The 17,964-nt window shown below is 38.4% G+C and overlaps 3 protein-coding genes across 3 annotated transcripts; 2 read left to right on the forward strand and 1 right to left on the reverse strand.

The window, feature by feature from the left end:
• The first annotated feature begins 1,767 nt into the window (after nucleotides 1-1,767).
• On the forward strand, nucleotides 1,768-6,441 carry dffb (DNA fragmentation factor, beta polypeptide (caspase-activated DNase)). Its single transcript, XM_074644654.1, has 7 exons — nucleotides 1,768-2,002; nucleotides 3,654-3,780; nucleotides 3,922-4,107; nucleotides 4,713-4,792; nucleotides 5,260-5,433; nucleotides 5,577-5,677; nucleotides 6,059-6,441. The coding sequence occupies exons 1-7, from the start codon at nucleotides 1,880-1,882 to the stop codon at nucleotides 6,306-6,308; spliced, it is 1,041 nt and encodes a 346-aa protein (XP_074500755.1). The 5' UTR covers nucleotides 1,768-1,879; the 3' UTR covers nucleotides 6,309-6,441.
• A 1,710-nt stretch (nucleotides 6,442-8,151) lies between these two features.
• c8h1orf174 (chromosome 8 C1orf174 homolog) lies at nucleotides 8,152-10,757 on the reverse strand. Its single transcript, XM_074644655.1, has 4 exons — nucleotides 10,603-10,757; nucleotides 9,387-9,443; nucleotides 8,692-9,057; nucleotides 8,152-8,427 (listed from the first exon to the last, which is right to left on the reverse strand). Exons 1-4 carry the CDS (start codon nucleotides 10,612-10,614, stop codon nucleotides 8,290-8,292), a joined length of 573 nt encoding a protein of 190 aa, XP_074500756.1. The 5' UTR covers nucleotides 10,615-10,757; the 3' UTR covers nucleotides 8,152-8,289.
• Nucleotides 10,758-15,534: 4,777 nt separating this feature from the next.
• Nucleotides 15,535-17,756, forward strand: b3gnt7l (UDP-GlcNAc:betaGal beta-1,3-N-acetylglucosaminyltransferase 7, like). Its single transcript, XM_074644670.1, has one exon. It carries the CDS (start codon nucleotides 15,935-15,937, stop codon nucleotides 17,165-17,167), a length of 1,233 nt encoding a protein of 410 aa, XP_074500771.1. The 5' UTR covers nucleotides 15,535-15,934; the 3' UTR covers nucleotides 17,168-17,756.
• Nucleotides 17,757-17,964: the final 208 nt, after the last annotated feature.

Genomic DNA, 17,964 nt, shown 5'->3' on the forward strand with positions numbered 1-17,964 from the left:
TATATATTTATATAAATATTTATGAATATTTATATATATATATATATATATATATATATATACAAAAGTATATATATAAATAAATATATATATATATATATTATAATACAGAAATAAATTTGATTATTTAATAATTACTTTAAAGATATTCTTAAGATTATTCGTAGTAGTAATATTACAACAGTCTGTGGTGACAGAAAACACCCAAATAGCTCATTAAAGCTTAAACATTTCATCTTAAAAGGTGGCCCATTACAGTTAAAAGGGTATATGGCACTTTTAATGGCAGTGTGAGATAACGTCCCGTGACTGCCTGTTAAAGTTTAGGAGTGTTCAGATCTTATTTGGCCCATTTGGTCCACTCTTATCTGACTTCAGTCTGTCTGGGACTAGGGGGAATTAAATTGATTGCCATGTTAAATGGCTGGCCTGCCTGCAACTGAGTTTATCTCTGTTAGAGAAAATCTACCAAAAATGTTGCATACAGCCAAGGCAGGATGATTCTTACATGTACTGTAGGTACACGCTCAAAATAAACAGTACAGATGATTCAGAAGAAGCCCTTCAGACAGTCAGAAGTTTGAGGGCATTAGTGAAAAGGGCACAACTTGTTTTCATTGCTTTAGGTTAGGGCACCTTTAGAGTTGATGGGTTCCTCAGGGTGCCAGAATTGGAGGGCAATGGTGGCTGACAGGAATACAGAAGTACAGAGCACCCAAATCTCACAAGATGAGTTTACTTTCATTTGTAAGTCAGTGATACAGTCAGTGCCATTACCAGCGAGGTGGAGTCGAAGCCCAACGCTTTGCTTAATGTAAACATCAAGCACTTTGCCTCCCATGTGTTCTGTCCGACATGCAACAACATATAGTGTTACCGGTCTGTAATGACTAGTAGTATTAGTATTAGTATTCTACCTAAAATCAAAATGCTGCTTACGCATGAATGCATCATAATAATATAATACAAATAATGAATAAATATTAGAATAGATAGGCTAGGTCTAATATTACCCTGACTGGAGACAGTGTTGACTGCATAATGAGTAGCCTACTTTAAGATTTTATAATAATGATAATGATGATAGTTATGTACTTTTACTTTTTAAATGCAGGACTTTTATATATATATTTTATATATACACATATATACATATACATATACATATATATAATATATATATATAATATATATAAAATATATATATATATATATATATATATATATAATATATATGTATATGTATATGTATATATGTGTATATGTGTATATATATGTGCATATATATATATTTTATATAATATATAAGTCCTGCATTTAAAAAGTAAAAGTACAATTATTATAGCATTAAAGTATAGTATAGTATAGTATATATCGTGGTATAGTATTATAGTATATTATTATATTATTAGTATCATTATTATTTTTACTCGATTTTTTTTTACATAATTCATTTGATTAATATCTTAGCAAAATATTATATCCATAAAATGACATGGCTTAAAAGAATAGCCTTCTTTTATACATTTAAAGATACTGATTTTAAAACACATTTGACTATGATTGAAAACTTAAAACTCAAAAATTCTAAATAGGCAAAAAATATTTGTTTTTCTTTTTTTTATTCATCTTTTCCTTTCCTTACATTGTATTTGTTGTATAAAATCAATTCTATTTTAATATTATTTTTATACTGTGAAAATATGTTTATATAACTACTGTATCTATCAAGCAAAGACAATAGCAGAAGAGAACCACGAGGCAGCAGCAGCAGCAGCAGCAGCAGCACACCACCGCTGAGTGCAGTCAGACTCAAGAAAGAGAAGAAGAAGAAGAGGAAGGAAGCGGTAGTTACAAAACAGTGAAAACAAACAGTGCAATGTTTGGACTCTTCAGGAAAACTAAACCCGTTAAAGTTAGGAGTCGTGATGAAAACAAAAAGTACGGAGTTGCAGCAAAAGATGTGAAGGAGTTGCTTAAAAAAGGCTGCAAGTTATTAAAGGTGAGCTCGTGTGTTTTATTCTGCTTTATAATCAACAGCTGTAGCGCCACTTCCGCTTTCTCTGCAGCGAGCATATGGTAAAAAAACAGAAAGGTCAGCACTTTTGATAAATAATAATACAAGAAACAAACAGCTGTTAACGTTATATTGGAGCTTCTGTTAACTTTAACAGCTACACAAATGACTTTAGCTGTTTGGTCCAAACCAGGGTCACCTTCACCTACAATAAGATATATGGAGAGCCTTAAAGGTCCCATATTATGCTCATTTTCAGGTTCATACTTGTATTTGGTGTTTCTACTAGAACATGTTTTCATGCTGTAATGTTAAAAAAAAAAATTATTTTCCTCATACTGCCAGCCTGAATATGCCTGTATTTACCCCTCTGTCTGAAACGCTCCGTTTTAGCGCATATTGACGGAATTGCAACGGAATTGCATTGCTAGGCAACAGCTTGGGTCCATGTGTACTTCCTGTCAGCTGACGACATTCACATACACTGCAACCAGGAATTAAACTGGGACACATTTAGAATGTTTACGTTTAAAATTGTGTCAAGGGTCTAAATATTGTATATTCGTGACATCACGAATGGGCAGAAATCCTGACAGCTTGTTTCAAATGCAGAGTTTCTGAAAACGGTCTGTGTGTATTTCACTGTGGATTGAGTGTTTCGATACTTTCACAGTATTTATATAGGACTTTAAGCCTGCTTTATAATAAAAAAAAAACATGAAAATCTCACTTTTTTATAATATGGGACCTTTAATACTGTGGGAGAAGATTAGTTTCACATTACGTTCAGACAACTTGGATCCACAAGAGAGATGCTAACATGTTCCCGATACAGTTATCTGCATATAAGATAAAAATACAACTTAATTTATGCACAGGAGGGAAATTTAGCATTACAGCAGCACCTAAACACACCACAGACGTAGGTAGCAACAGGTTAGAAAGCTATAGAGTGAACTACCCTAGAGATCAGTGTGAATGAATGTAATGTAAGTGCAAAAAACAAGTGACACACACAGCAGATATTTTATTGTAAGGATCATTTGAAACATGCTGTTCCTTTCAAATGAAATGTTACACAGGACCAAGTGTTTCTGAGATAGTAGCCACAACAGATCATCTTCATTCAAATGAGGGCAGATAAGCAGACACCGCCATGTCCTCCAGCCCAAGATAAGATAAATATATCCATTTAATCTGAACAGACTGCGTCACAGATAGCTCTGTGATGTAAGGCAGCATTTCATCTAAAAAAGATCACCGTATTCTGTCATCATAACTTCAGATTATCTGCACATTCTGTAAAAACATCTTTCGTGAGAATATAGCCGAGCCTTTCCCTGCTTCTTGGCAGACTTTTTGTTGTCCATAGATGGCTATCACAGTATTAAAAAAATGGTCATAGTGTAAGACAACAAGCGAGAGATAGTGGGCATCCCTTTTGAATAATGTGAAACTCGAAAAACACATTTAAATAAATACATTTTTTAAAATGGCTCAGAATTTCTGATGCTTTGTTCTACACATCAATTAGAATAAAAACAGCCCTTTTGGGAGAAAAATAAAGAAAATGTCCTAATTTGGTCCTAAATTTCACTTGAATTTAAACTATTATTATTCTCATTGTTGTTTCCAGTTGCCATCTTCTGGTGCACATGTTTGTTTGTATGCCGACGGGACAGAAGTGACGGAGGAATTCTTCCCAACTCTGCCAGACAACACTGAACTTGTTCTTCTCGGCAGAGATCAGACATGGAGCGGAGGTTGGTGAATCATCCTCAGACACCATTAAACAAATGCTTCAAGTCTAAACTTGTGTATTGTTTTCTCCTGACTAGACAAACAGTAACGTTTAGAGGTAGGATGATGTCTGACCCCTCTAACCCCTGTGGTTCTAATTCCAGTTGTGTGTGACATCGGTCAGTTACTGAACACAGACCGGCACGCCGACGGCCTCATCGAAGCGGCGAAGGGACTCCTGTCTGATGAGCAGTCTCCTAAAAGGCGTAAAATCCTGACTGACCTGCTGCACAACCTGGAGGACAGATCTGAGCTGGAGAGCAGAGAGGAGGATGGAGACTGGTTCAAAGGTACGACAACACTTGAGCTGCCACAATGGCAAAAAATATGACATTGTATCTCGTTATAAGAAAATGTTGTTTTAAGGAGCTCCTTTTTACGTTAAAACAAATTATTTTGAATGTTATAATGACATTTGTCTCTATATTACTACGTGGCAAATTATTCCACTTCGACAACAATAATATTTATGTTGTGCAAAATGTGAACTTAGATTAATTTAGAAGATAGGATACTGTATCTCATAATCTATTAGGCAGAGGGTCATGAAACTTTACATTCATGCTCCGGAGGGGATTTGTCTTAAGCCACCCTTAAGACAAATTAAAAAAAAAATTGTCCCATTGCAGCAAGACTCTGTTGAGCCATTTGGTACTATAGTCTAAGAACGGTCTCTAATCAGCTTCTTATTCATTTGCTCATGTCAGACTGAATACAACTTACGTTGTCTATGGAAAATGAGGAACAAACTGACTTGACTCTGAAAGTCTTTAGGCCTCAAAATATTTTTCTAATTAGTTCAATATGAAAGCAACTCCATGTTTCCGCTAAACACTCGATGTGACTCCGATTTCATCTGTACTTGAGTTTGTTGTTAAATGGGGTTTCATTTCAGGTGTTGAGGCTCGATTCAAGACGAAGTCTGCCTACATGAAGTTCAACTGTGAGAGCAGGATACGGAGCTACACGAAGGAGGTGAAACACCTTATTCTATTAATCAATCTTAGAAGAATAATATGCAGGATTTAAAAAAACAATGTATAGACTGATATGAAAATAATCCCTCTCAATCATCACTTGTCACCCACTAGATGTGTGTGGTGGTGTCTGTATCTAAAGAGAGCCTGCAGCCCTCTCCCTGGATTTTCTCTTTTCTTCTTCTTGTGCTGTGTTTAGGACGTTTCTGGGTGTCAGTTAATACGTTTCATGTCTCTGATTCACTGCTTTGTTTCTCACTAACGCTGCCACCTCTCTTCATTCACTCTATATCTCGCTCGAACATTGCTGCTCTCTCTCTCCTTTCACTCCCTCGTTGAGTTGTTGATGAGGGGCCAATTTTGAATGCCGTGTATTTACAAACAGCAACAGACAACTGTTACATATTATACCTTTTAAAGCATCTGGCATAATGTGTAAAACTTTGGTTATGTCTCTGTTCTCAGTTGGACGCTGCCGCTAAAACCGTAGAGAAGGCTAAAGTCAGGGAAGAGCTTCTGAAAACATCAAAAAGCCTGGCACAAATGCTGAAGACGGCAAAGTACAACGGCTGCTACTTTGACAGGACTGAAAAGGAACCAGATCGCCTCTGTACTCCGAATGGATGGTTCACCTGCCAGGTATTACAGGAATAAAACCACATACTGAGAGTCACCTCCACATTTGCTAAATTTCTATAAATTCCAGCGACACTTTCCTCCCAACTTCCCAAATATTTTGAAAGAACTGGACCTCTTTTTCTCTGTTGCCTCCTCCTCCTCAGGGATCATTTGAGCAGGAATTGTGTCGGTCTCTCCACTCCATAAACCCGTACGGCAGTCGAGACAGTAGGATTGTCTTCAGCACATGGAATCTGGACCACAGGTTGGAGTCTTTAAGTAAAAAAAAAAAAAGCACTTCACTGTCACAAAGGGCAAAACAAGGCTAGTTATATGCTGGCATATTCATACATTTCATTTGACATATTAGAATAAGTATTTGTGATAAAATCGAGTCATGCGGGTCACAGCTGCAGTGAGTAGGTTCATGCAAGAGTGAAACCAAATGTATCGAGAAGTGCCAGAAAATCTCACTTAAGAGCATTGAAGGACTTATTCAGGTGAATATTGAAATCACCAAGAATCAAATCATTAATCAGTAATCTTTGGTAGACTGTGATCTGATATAACAGCTAACAGTGGATGACGTATTAATTGGAACAAGATACCTGCTGGTTGTAACATGTCTTCTTCGTCTTGTGTACAGGATTGAAAAGAAGAGGGCGGTGATTCCCGCTCTGCTGGACGCTCTACAGAATCACAAGAGCACCGACATTAACCTGGACTACTTCTACGGCCTGCTGTTCACCAGGGAAAACCTGAAGCTGGTTCACATCGTGTGCCACAAGAAAGGAGCTCACAACCTGCTGTGTGACACCAAGAGGGTTTTTAGACAAGCCAGTAACACAGACAACTCAAAACAGAAGGTCAAAGGGAGGAAGAGGCGCTTGGTGTGAATATTTTTACTCTTATTTTTAGGAAAATAATTAAGTATTTGTCTTAATTTGTATGAACTGTGACGACACAATGTATTATACTGATGCATTCTGTGAATTATCATCTCAGAAGTTAGCTGTAGAAAGGTTAGACTGAAAACCAGGTGACGTGGCCTTTTTACCTCGCTAGATTTTTTTTAACCACATTCTGCTTTCTGAACCAGTGAAGCCTTCAGAGCTTTAATACAGACTGACGGTGCTTTGTTAGACAAAAGTAATTACACTGAAACAAACCTTAAAATCATGAAAAACATTTATTATATTTTTTTTTTCGTTGGCACGGTGATGTAAAAGGCATGAAATGATTACAATGCGGCATTCACTCAGTCAGAAAGTTGCATAGGAGTGAATAGCACTAGTGCAATTACTGTTAAAGGGATAGTCCGGCTGTTTTGAAGTGGCATTGCATGAGGTACTTATAAAAATAATTAAATCAATATCAGTTTGATAGGACGTTTTACAAACTATTGGCGGAAATGTGCTCCGATAGTGGAGTAATAGTAGTAGTAATCCACCAAATCACACTTCAGGATGTTCTCTTGCGAGTTATTAAAGTCTAAGTGACAAAAAAATGGCTGCAACCCCCGTGTTCTTAGAGGTAAAATTAATGTTTTTTTCAATGGAGTCTGGTGGCTTTGGCAAGAGCATAGATGGATACAACAGCTTTGACCATCATCTACTGTATGTAATACACTGACTATGGATAAGTGCCTCATCCAACCCCACTTCAAAACACCCAAACTATCACTTTAACATCAAAGTTTGATGACTAGATTACATTTAGATTAAGTTATCCTCAGTTGACTTCCACGCTGAAGACTTATTTCACAAACCTCAACATTTTTAGTCATGTTTTTTTTCAATAATACATTTTTCATATAGAATTGTCATGTTTGCTAATGTGAACTAGCAGGAATCTCATCAGGGAAAATGATTAGCTGCATTGATATATATGTATATATATATATGTTATGTTACAGATGTGTTGTATAGTATGTTAAGCAGCTGCCAAAACAAACCCAAACTGGGCACACAGATGTGTGTATGACACTTGGTGAACAATGACAATCATTTTATACACTGGATTTGTGATATTAAATATCTCTCATTATGGAACGGCTCTTTGACACGTGTACCCTCCTTCCTCACCACATTTATACAATTTGTAATATCTAGATTTGTGAGATTTATTTTTCTCACAAATCCATAAATTTTGAGTTTAATTCAGTTCTGTTTGGCATCTCTCAAGGCTAATCTCAAACTGCAAATTCAAATTAAGAAGCAGTATGTTATGTAGACATATTTGTCTAAATAAAGTGCTGTGCCAACACACCCTCCAAGTAAGAGCATTAATTCAGCAATAAATAATTATTACAGGCACAATATGTTCTCCACAGGTGGCTATATTAATCCTTATACTCTCTAGCTATATTAAAAAAAATATCAAATTTAACAAGATACTCCGCTACCAGGCTAAGTGTCACGGGTTGACAACAATTTGGCATTTTTGTGCGTTTGGACGGTCCTTGTCAAGTCAACAACTATAACTTTCTAAGTTTACCACCAAAAGCTTGCTTTCAAACTATTAACAAAGTCAGAAATAGCAGTGGTAAACTAGTTTTTGAGTTGTGACGAATCTCTTCAGCACATGGCGGGGTACTGGAAGCAGGTTTAAAGCAAATACACATACAACGATGGCTTGTAGGTGATGGTAGGCTAACAGCAGATCCAGCAACAGTCCATGCCTCCCATACTCACATCGCAGCGGGCAACTTCATCGTCACACATGCTGTTATGTGTGACAGCGTTCTGATTTAAGGGCTGAATGCAGCATCTGAGCAGTAGTTCAACTTGGCTGCTTTTTCATAAATGCTGAGCGTTTTATGTCCTTCTGTGGGCGTGGCTTTGAGTCCACCACAGTCATCAGTGCAGTTACTCTTCACTAAGTGTCTCCTCTGTCGTCTGGCTGCATACTGCTGAGGCCCGCCTCGTCTTCATCGCTGTCCTCCGGTGCGTAGTAACGTCTCCTGTGCTCCCTGTGAACGCAGGTAGAAGTCGCTGACGATCTCTGAGGGAAGTCCTGTAGTAAAATAAAAAAGTAGATTTTTGGTAATTCATTCAACATGGACATAATCTTCATCTAAACAAATCTAACTGCTGCCGCTGACACATTTAAAAGCAGTACGCGTACCCCACATAAAGACCTTGATGAGTGCATACATGGATAGCATTATTGGTTTAAATATAATATACTCAATCAACTGGCAGTGAGGGTTTCATTGGTCAGTTACTTAACAATTGATGCAGGTACTGTGGTTATGAGAACTTAACCAAAATATCTCACCTGTACAGCATCCAAGTTTCCAAAGAACTGCTCCACAGGCAGAATCTGATTACTGTCGTCATCTGGAAAGATGTTTTTGCTGGTTTCTTCACAATCCATGTCCTCGGACTCCTGTTTGTCCCTGACGCCATTCCCTCTGCAGCTGTCCAAGTCCAGCCTCGTCCTCAGTTCGTTTTCTTTGCCCTCCTGTCCTTCGAGCTCTGGTGATGCCGAGCATCTCCTCCTGCCTGCAGACTGGTGGCATTCGCAGCTGATGCGCGAGAGTCTCTCCTGAGGACCGTCTGTTTTACTGTAACCACTGACTACTGAACTGCTCTCTGCTGCTGGCTGTGTCTTTGGACTTTTCGTACATCTCCTCCTTGTAGCCTGTGAGAGGAAGTTAAAGACCAGGGTTAGGATGACGTTACAGCTAACCATGATCAATATCCTTTGTTAAGGATGCAAGACATATTGAATAGTGAGCCTAATGTGTGTGTCAAATACAGTTCTCAGATGCAGTTGTGAAAGTCTAGCTAGTAACAATTGTCCAGTTTAGGAAAAAAACAAACATCAAACATAGTCCTTTAAGAAGTTTGTTTTAAAGAGAGACATTATTGGACTTAAGACATATACTCAGTGAGAAACAGCAGAACATAACTGTTGCTGTCTTTATTTGCTCTTTGTACAGACTGCCCTGTATACAGGTTAACACAAACCTTTCTGGAGCTGCTCTTCCTCTTTCTGGGCTTCAAGCTGCCATGTTGACCTGGCATCTGCAAAGCAGCACAATGTGGTTTGTTGTTGGACCCATATTGTAAAAAGTGAGATTTCCATGTCTTTTATATAAAGCAGGTTTAAGTGCTATGTAAATACTGTTAAACTATCAAAACGCTTAATATACGGAGAAACACACACAGCCTGTATTCAGATATTGTGCGTTTGAAACAAGCCGTTAGGATTTCTGTCCATTTGTGATGTCACAAATATACAATATTTACACCATTACACGGTTTTAAAGATAAACATTCTAAATGTGTCCCAGTTTATTTCCTGTTGCAGTGTATGTAAATAACATCAGCTGACAGGAAGTAAACATGGACCCAAACTGTTGCCTAGCAACGGAATTCCGTTGCAATCCCATTTAAATGCACTAAAACGGAGCGTTTCAGACAGAGGATAAATACAGGTATATTCAGGCCGACAGTATGAGGAAAATAAAGTTTTTTTTAACATTACAGCATGTAAATATGTTCTAGTAGAAACACAAAATACAAGTATGAACCTGAAAATGAGCATAATATGGGACCTTTAAACTACACATTTTGAGTGTCAAATGGAGTCAGATATTGGGATCAGAGTATTTAAAGTGTATAATTACATTTTTAAACCCACCCCAGTTATGTAAAGTTCACCTCAGCAGTTTGAAACCCAAACAACAGCCCTGTATCCTCCCCTGGACTAAACTCCTCCTCCCAACATGATCATCATCAGCCATGACCTCCAGTAAACACTCAACTTCATACCACTATCAGACCTTTTAGGCGTGTCAAAGCAGTTCATGTAAAGTTCATGAGAGCAGTTCACACTGTAACTAGCTGTTAAAACAACACTAATGGTCCAGTGATGTAAATGATCTTTAGGAAGTTAAATCCACGTGTTGGTATTGTTGGTAAATAATCAATCCCAGTGAAAGATCACTAACGTTAGATTATGTAGGTTAATTCACGTAGCACAACAATGACTTCAACACTGTCTGTGGTTATAATGAGACTTGGAAGATAACAGATAAATACTAAAACCTCACCAGAGCGAGCTGAAGTGTCCGATAATCTAATCTTCACATATCAGATACAAGCTAATTAACATTAGCATGATAGCTATCAGTAGCTAATCTACTAGCTTCTTGATATTTATCTTATCTTAACATCCTACCTTGTGAACCATTTGCCGGCGTAACGCTTCTGTTTTTCAGCAACTCCGATATTAAAGTTTAAAGACTCTGTTTTTCGTAAATTCTTCAAAAACAGCCTCCTGGCTACGAACAACGATGCTATGTGATGATATGTGGCGTCTTCCAGAAGGGAGAAGGGAGCCCCCAAACCAGAGGAACTCTCGCGAGATCGTTAAGATTAGGAAGTTGATCCCGAATAGTTAAGGTATTATCTCGAAGTCTCGCGAGAGTTTACTCAGATCAGATTAAGCGGTTTGCGAGCTCCCTTCTAGACACGACCAAAAAAACAACTTCTTCTTCTTTGAGATTTAACAGCAGCTTGCATCCTTTAATTGTTGCACTGCTGCCATCTCCTGGAGGTCATTAACTCCTGCAGTGTCCAGTATGTCAGATTTTCATTTCATTTCAAAATGTATTTCGAACATGTAGAATGCAAAAAAAATAAAATAAGAAAAAGTAAAGAAAAAGAATGATCATACCAACAAGTGGACAGTCAGAAACAAGTAGTATGTACATACAATGAAAAGGGTAAGAAAAATAAATTGTCAACACTTGATGCCTTGATTTACATATTCGAAAAGGAGTGAGAAGAAGTATACATTTATTTAATCCCACCCCTTCTCCATAAATCAATTCTTAATTATTAACCAGCTTCCTTATTGAGCCATACATATACTCTAATTACATTTTCCTAAATTTGCCTAACTATAATTATTATTATTTATAATGAATCAACTATAAGTATTACCTTTTATCTCTGTCAGACAGAAGTATAAATTAAATACTGATAATTAATATCATATTTTCCTCATTAAGAAGCATCTTCTTCTGCCTTGTCCACTTTCACCACACTCCTGTTATAATATGTTCTTCACTCCTGCTCCTGTTGGCCCTAATCTTTCAATTTCTTCCATCATGTCCTTTCTTTCTGATACATATTTCCCTCAATTAGAATCAAAATCAGAAACACTTCATTAATCCCCAGGGGGAAATGATGGTGTTACAGTTGCTCTTGTAGGATAAACATAAGAAATGTAAGAAAATAGAAATAAAGGAGCATGCAAATTATGTACATAATGCAATATAAACAAAATATATGTAAAGAAATATAAGTACTAAATGCAATATATAGCATATAACCACAGTGCAAAATCAAAGCCTGAGCAGTCCAGCTCCGCAAGCATAGACTTTGCTGCTAATCCATATTTGCCTACCACACTACCATATGTCGCCCAATGTCGGCTGGGATCGGCTCCAGCCCCCCCGCGACCCCTAACGGGATAAGCGGTTGCAGATGGATGGATGGATGGACTACCATAGATCCATCAGCTCCACATTCCACTTCTTGCATAACATTTATCACTTTTCTTTTTCTAATATGCTCTCTCCATGTTGATCTGGGGTCGATATACACTCCTAAAAAAAGATTATTACCATCCCTGAGTTTCTTTTCTTGTGAAGAGCAGAACTTTTGTCTTCTCTGAAAATTTGAATCCTCATTTCATTTCAACTTGATGAATCCCATCTTGTATTTTCTGAACTACATTTCTCCCTCTTTTCCACAGAGTCACCTGCAAACAGTGATATTCCCACATCCATTGGCATATTTACAAATTCATAATTTATCATCACAGGAAATAAAGTAGGACTTACAACACTCCCATGTGGTGTAACATTATCTACACCATGTTTGCTTGTGACAGTTCTGACCCTATTTTAACCTGGGTGTTGCTCAGAAAAGTCCTGTTGAAAACTTTCCATCCGACTCGCATAATATGTATAATTTGATCATCAGCCCTTGTCTCCATAACATGTTTTTTTGCCACATCAGAAAACACCACTGTCTCTTTAGTTACTTGATCTTTTCTTATCTCATCCTCCAGACACAACACTGGATCCACAGTGCCCCTCCCTCCTCTAGATCTACTCTGGTATGTAGCCACCATACCTCTCTTCTCCAGGAAATACATTCATCAGTTTACAGACATGCAATGTCAAAGACATACCATGGTTTACTGGCATCCTTCCCATGTTTCCTTATCGGAATAATAATCGTTTCCTTCTAGCTCTCCGAGACTTTCCTTTTTCCCACACTTTATTAAATAATAATTTCATCTTTCCCTGGTGCAGTCTTCCCACTTTAACCAGTGTTTTACTTAATAATGGGACATTTTGTTCATCCTCAGTGCTTTCCTTTCTCCTAAGTGCCTCTAAGATTTCAGATTTGGTTTTCTCTCTGCCACTTCTTCCCCCCTCAGACAAATTATCGGAACTGTGAACTGTAACAAAAGTATTTATCTCAGCCTTTTCCTTATTGGTAACAGCAACATCATTTCCACTACTCAAAACATGACAACTCCACTCCCTCCTGTCCCCACCCATCTTTTTAATCATCTTTTTAATTTTGGTGGGGAAAAACGGTCATGGCCATTTTCAAAGGGGTCCCTTGACCTCTGACCTCAAGATATGTGAATGTAAATGGGTTCTATGGGTACCCACGAGTCTCCCCTTTACAGACAAGCCCATTTTATGATAATCACATGTAGTTTTGGGCAAGTCATAGTCAAGTCAGCACACTGACACACTGACAGCTGTTGTTGCCTGTTGGGCTGCAGTTTGCCATGTTATGATTTGAGCGTATTATTTTATGCTAAATGCAGTACCTGTGAGGGTTTCTGGACAATATTTGTCATTGTTTTGTGTTGTTAATTGATTTCCAATAATAAATATATACATACATTTGCATAGAACAAGCATATTTGTCCACTCCCATTTTGACAAGAGTATTAAATACTTGACAAATTTCCCTTTAAGATACATATTGAACAGATGTGCGATTAATTTGCGAATAATGGCGATTGAATATGGACCATCATGCGATTAATCGTGATTAAATATTTTAATCGATTGACAGCCCTAAGCTTAATGACTAAAATACAACTCTTAGCTTTAAATATAGGCCACATGTCCTTAGTTCATACATTTATAAAACTGTGCTATTCATCCTTTAAAATTTCCATGAATTTATTTTGAAGCCTAACTCAGCTATTTCCATTTTTATGCCCTCTCACTCAACACTTTTCAGCTCAGTGCAGCTCTCAGGTCGTCAATAATGAAACTCAACTCTATATGAAGTCTCTGAATTTAAAGAAATCCAAATAACCCAAAATCTCTTTACAAATACTTGAATGTTATCTGACCCTATAACTAACAATCACTTAATCCTTTTTTAAAAACTTTATTTATTTATGTTGTGTTTCTTTCTGCTTAAATTTTTATTTTTAAATTTTTATTGTCTGTGTAAATGTTTTGTCTGCTATGATATCTTTTCAATTTTGCGGATTTTATTTTTTATTTATTTGTATATTAATCTTGTGAATAATATTTTTAAAAAGCTCTTAGGTCGTCAGGTTTTTTTCTGTTGTCCACATTACATGTAGGTTAATGATGGGTCTACAATAAAAATAAAAAATAAAAAGATTGTGTGTAAATGTGTGAGAATAATGTTGTTTTAGTTAACTCGTGGTTTGTTTAACTGGGTCGTGTGAGGTGACAGAATTGGAGGAGAGGACGGGAACAAAATGTTATGCCATAAAATGTCCACAAGAGGTCCACTAGAGTCTTTATAATTACACACCCTCACAGTCATTTGTGCTTTATGCGGTTGTGCTGTCGAGGAACAACAGGAATAGGCTATTCTTTATTAAAATAGAAATAAAAAAAATAGGCTATATATCTTATTTGAGAATTGTCAAAACCTACATTGTACATTGTTGGCCACCTAAATGACTATCTGTATAATAATTCAAAGTATCTTTCAGTTTGTCGCTTCCAATAACACCAGAAGAAAGTATTTTAGATACTTAACCTTTAAAACTGCTGTTTCAACATGCAAATCAGAGCACTATTTCAACAAGATGTTGTACCGTTTCTATTGTGATATCACACTGAGAAGGAATAGTTGAAAGCATACCTTGGAAACAAGTTTGGACCTGTTAAAAAATAAGGCGAGAGTTAAGAAGTAGCCTACTAAATAAAGTCCCAACCCAATAATTTCATTTTAAATTAAAAAAAAGGATGTTGATAGCAGCTGTTACGTGTTTGAATCCATCTGTTTTTATCCTGTATCCACACTGAAACGTGTTTAGATGTTTTTTTCTTTAAATATATATTCTTTGATATCTTTGAGTATAAGAGTGAAACAATGAAAGCACACATTTTACAGGCAAATATTCGTATTTCTTAATGGCCAAATCTTTTTTTCACGCATAGGCAAAGTGTACATTTTGTATTTCCCAACCCCTCTCTAACTTATATTTATAAATTAACTTTTGGATTAAAGTTTTCCAAAATGTTCTATGAGATCTATGGATGCATTATATTGTCTATTTTGTCGTTTTTAAGGTAATTGAATTAATTGATTTTATTTAATTAATTAGGTTTGTTGTTTGATTGTTTCCATTATTTCTAAATAATCCGTTGTATATTTGTATTCTTTTGTTTATTTATTTTTTTATTGTGTTATAAAGTGATTACAAAACAAGTGAAGACATGTGCAGGGAAATATATAAAAAAGACCAAAGTATATTATACAGAGAAAGACAAATAACAAAGTACAAAAACAAAACAAAACAAAACTAAGACAACACAAGGGGATAAAAGCAGGTTGAAGAATGTGTGTGTGTGTGTGTGTGTGTGTGTGTGTGTGTGTGTGTGATGTGGATAATGGGTGTGTGTTTGGCATTGAATGAGGCTAGATGGTCATATATGTCATATATATACTCTTAAACACATATACTGTACACATGCACACATATATACACATACACATATATATTAATAATATGAATAATAATAAAGATGATGATGATGATGATGGTCATGGTATATTTTTATTCTGATTTAATATAATGTGTCTAATGTCTAATTTTATTTAAAAGCAATAGGCTCGGCACTAAAACGCAGTGGACACCTGGTGTGTGTGTGAGAAATAGGAAACCTGCTGATCATTAGGGGGAGGAGATATTTGGGAGAAAGAGGCTGCAGCCTATCCTGCAGCAGGTCTCCAGTCAGTCTGAGACCAGCACCCTGAGGACATGTTGTGTATCCTGCTGCACCATCGCGATGATGTGTGACTCCACTGAGCTCCAGCATGACCAGAAGGAGCCCCGGGGCCACTTCAGTGTCACGTAGGAGGACGAGGACAGGACGCAACAACACTCCAGGTGATGGACTCCACCACTCGGACGCACAGTTGTGAAACACTATGAAGGCAAAAGGTCCGGCAGCATCTGATGGGCAGTGAGAGGAGCCATGGATCACTTTTCATCCCGGAGGAAGCGGGTCGGTCTGCTGAAACCGCTCCTGAGTCTGTCTCTCGTCTTTGCGTCTTTTCTCATGATCCACAAGCTGAAACTTGCAGAGAAGGACGTGGTGGGAGTTAAACACGAGAGAGAGGATGCCCATGGCTGGTGCGGCTCCTCCGAGTGTTTCTCATTGAAGAAAGGAGTCGTGAAAACTAGTTCAGACTCTCCGGTGTTTCCTAGCAACGGGACTCATCCTCCAGCTTCTTCTTGGGACGCGCAGGTCCTCAACTGCAGCGAGGACGCGTCTGTGAGGAGCCAGGACTGGTTCCGACGTCTGGACCCGAGGTTTCACCAGTTCGTGCTCCACAGACACTGCAGGTACTTCCCCATGCTCATCAACCACCCGGAGAAGTGCTCGGATGGAGATGGAGATGGAGTGCATCTCCTCATGGTGGTGAAGTCCGTCATAGAGCAGCACGACAGACGAGAGGCTGTGCGTAAAAGCTGGGGAGAAGAGCGAACTGTGGATGGGAAGAAGATCAAAACTTTGTTTCTTTTGGGAAGCCCCACGACTGGGAAAGACACAAAGAACCTGCAGAAGCTGATCGAGTACGAGGACCAGATCTACGGGGACATCCTCCAGTGGGACTTCATGGACACCTTCTTCAACTTGACCCTTAAAGAGGTCAACTTCTTAAAATGGTTTGACATCTACTGCTCTGGTGTGCAGTTCATCTTCAAAGGAGATGATGATGTGTTTGTGAATACTCTCAATCTACTGCAGCTCATTGGGTTCAAAGTGGAGGATGGTAAAGACTCAGACTTGTTTGTTGGAGACACAATCTCCAAGGCGATCCCCATCCGAAACCGGCAGAGTAAATACTACATCCCCAAAGAGCTGTACGATAAGCCGTATCCTCCTTATGTGGGAGGTGGGGGGTTTCTGATGTCCTCCCAGCTGGCCAGGAGGCTCTTCGTGGTCTCGGAGGATTTGGAGTTGTACCCCATTGATGATGTGTTTTTGGGGATGTGCATGCAGAAGCTCCACTTGGCCCCAGAGATGCACCCGGGCTTCAGGACCTTCGGCATCACCAGGCGCAAAGTGAGCCCCATGAACGGAGAACCGTGCTTTTACAAGAACCTCATCGTGGTGCACAAGCTGAGCGCGCAGGAGCTGCTCAGGATGTGGAGCGTGGTGCACAACGAGGACCTGATCTGTGCTCAGAGGGTCACCATATGATTGTGTCATAAATGGACTTAATTCATTCACCAAAAACTGAACTGAATACACAGAAGACTTTTTACACGTACTGGGTCATGTAGTTGAGGGAAGAAAAAAAATACATATTTTCATCAAAATTGTTTTTTAAAGGGACTATTTGTAACTTTCAGAAATGCTTGTTAACAGCGACACCTGTGGTCGTTAAGTCAACGAAAGTCAGCGTCCTGTTGCTCGCGCTTGCTCGCTCTAAATAGACATGAACGAGCATCGCTCAACACAGTGAGGCGACACACGTCAGCTAAAACCACAATATCACTCTATATTTCACCTGCTTGGCAGTAATGTTAGCTGACCAGACCAAGGTCTCTCCATGAATCAATGCTGACACTAGTGTTGGCTTTTCCTGCTTCAGCCCCGCTGCCTCAGCCTCCGGGTCTGAAGCAGGAAGAGAAAGGTTATCGTCTCCGAGCGCGCCCGCAGGGAAGACACCGGCACCCGGTCGGAGACGATAACGTTACTCGCTGCGGAGCCCCGTCACTTCACAAGACACGGGAAATCTCTGTTGGTCTGGAGGAGCTGCAGCATTTATTTCTGCACAAACGTCCACTCACTAGATATTCTCAGAGCTAAACTAACTCTTCTGCATATGCGAGCACGCATGGGATCCCGACCCGGTCGATTTTGACCTGTAAAAAGTTACAAACAGTCCCTTTAATTCATTCACCAAAGCTGAACTGAATACACAGAAGACTTTTACACATACTGGGTCATGTAGTTGAGGGAGGAAAAAAATACGTATTTTCATCAAAATTGTG

The sequence above is a fragment of the Sebastes fasciatus genome, chromosome 8 (genome assembly GCF_043250625.1).
Source record: "Sebastes fasciatus isolate fSebFas1 chromosome 8, fSebFas1.pri, whole genome shotgun sequence".
Lineage (NCBI taxonomy): Eukaryota > Metazoa > Chordata > Actinopteri > Perciformes > Sebastidae > Sebastes > Sebastes fasciatus.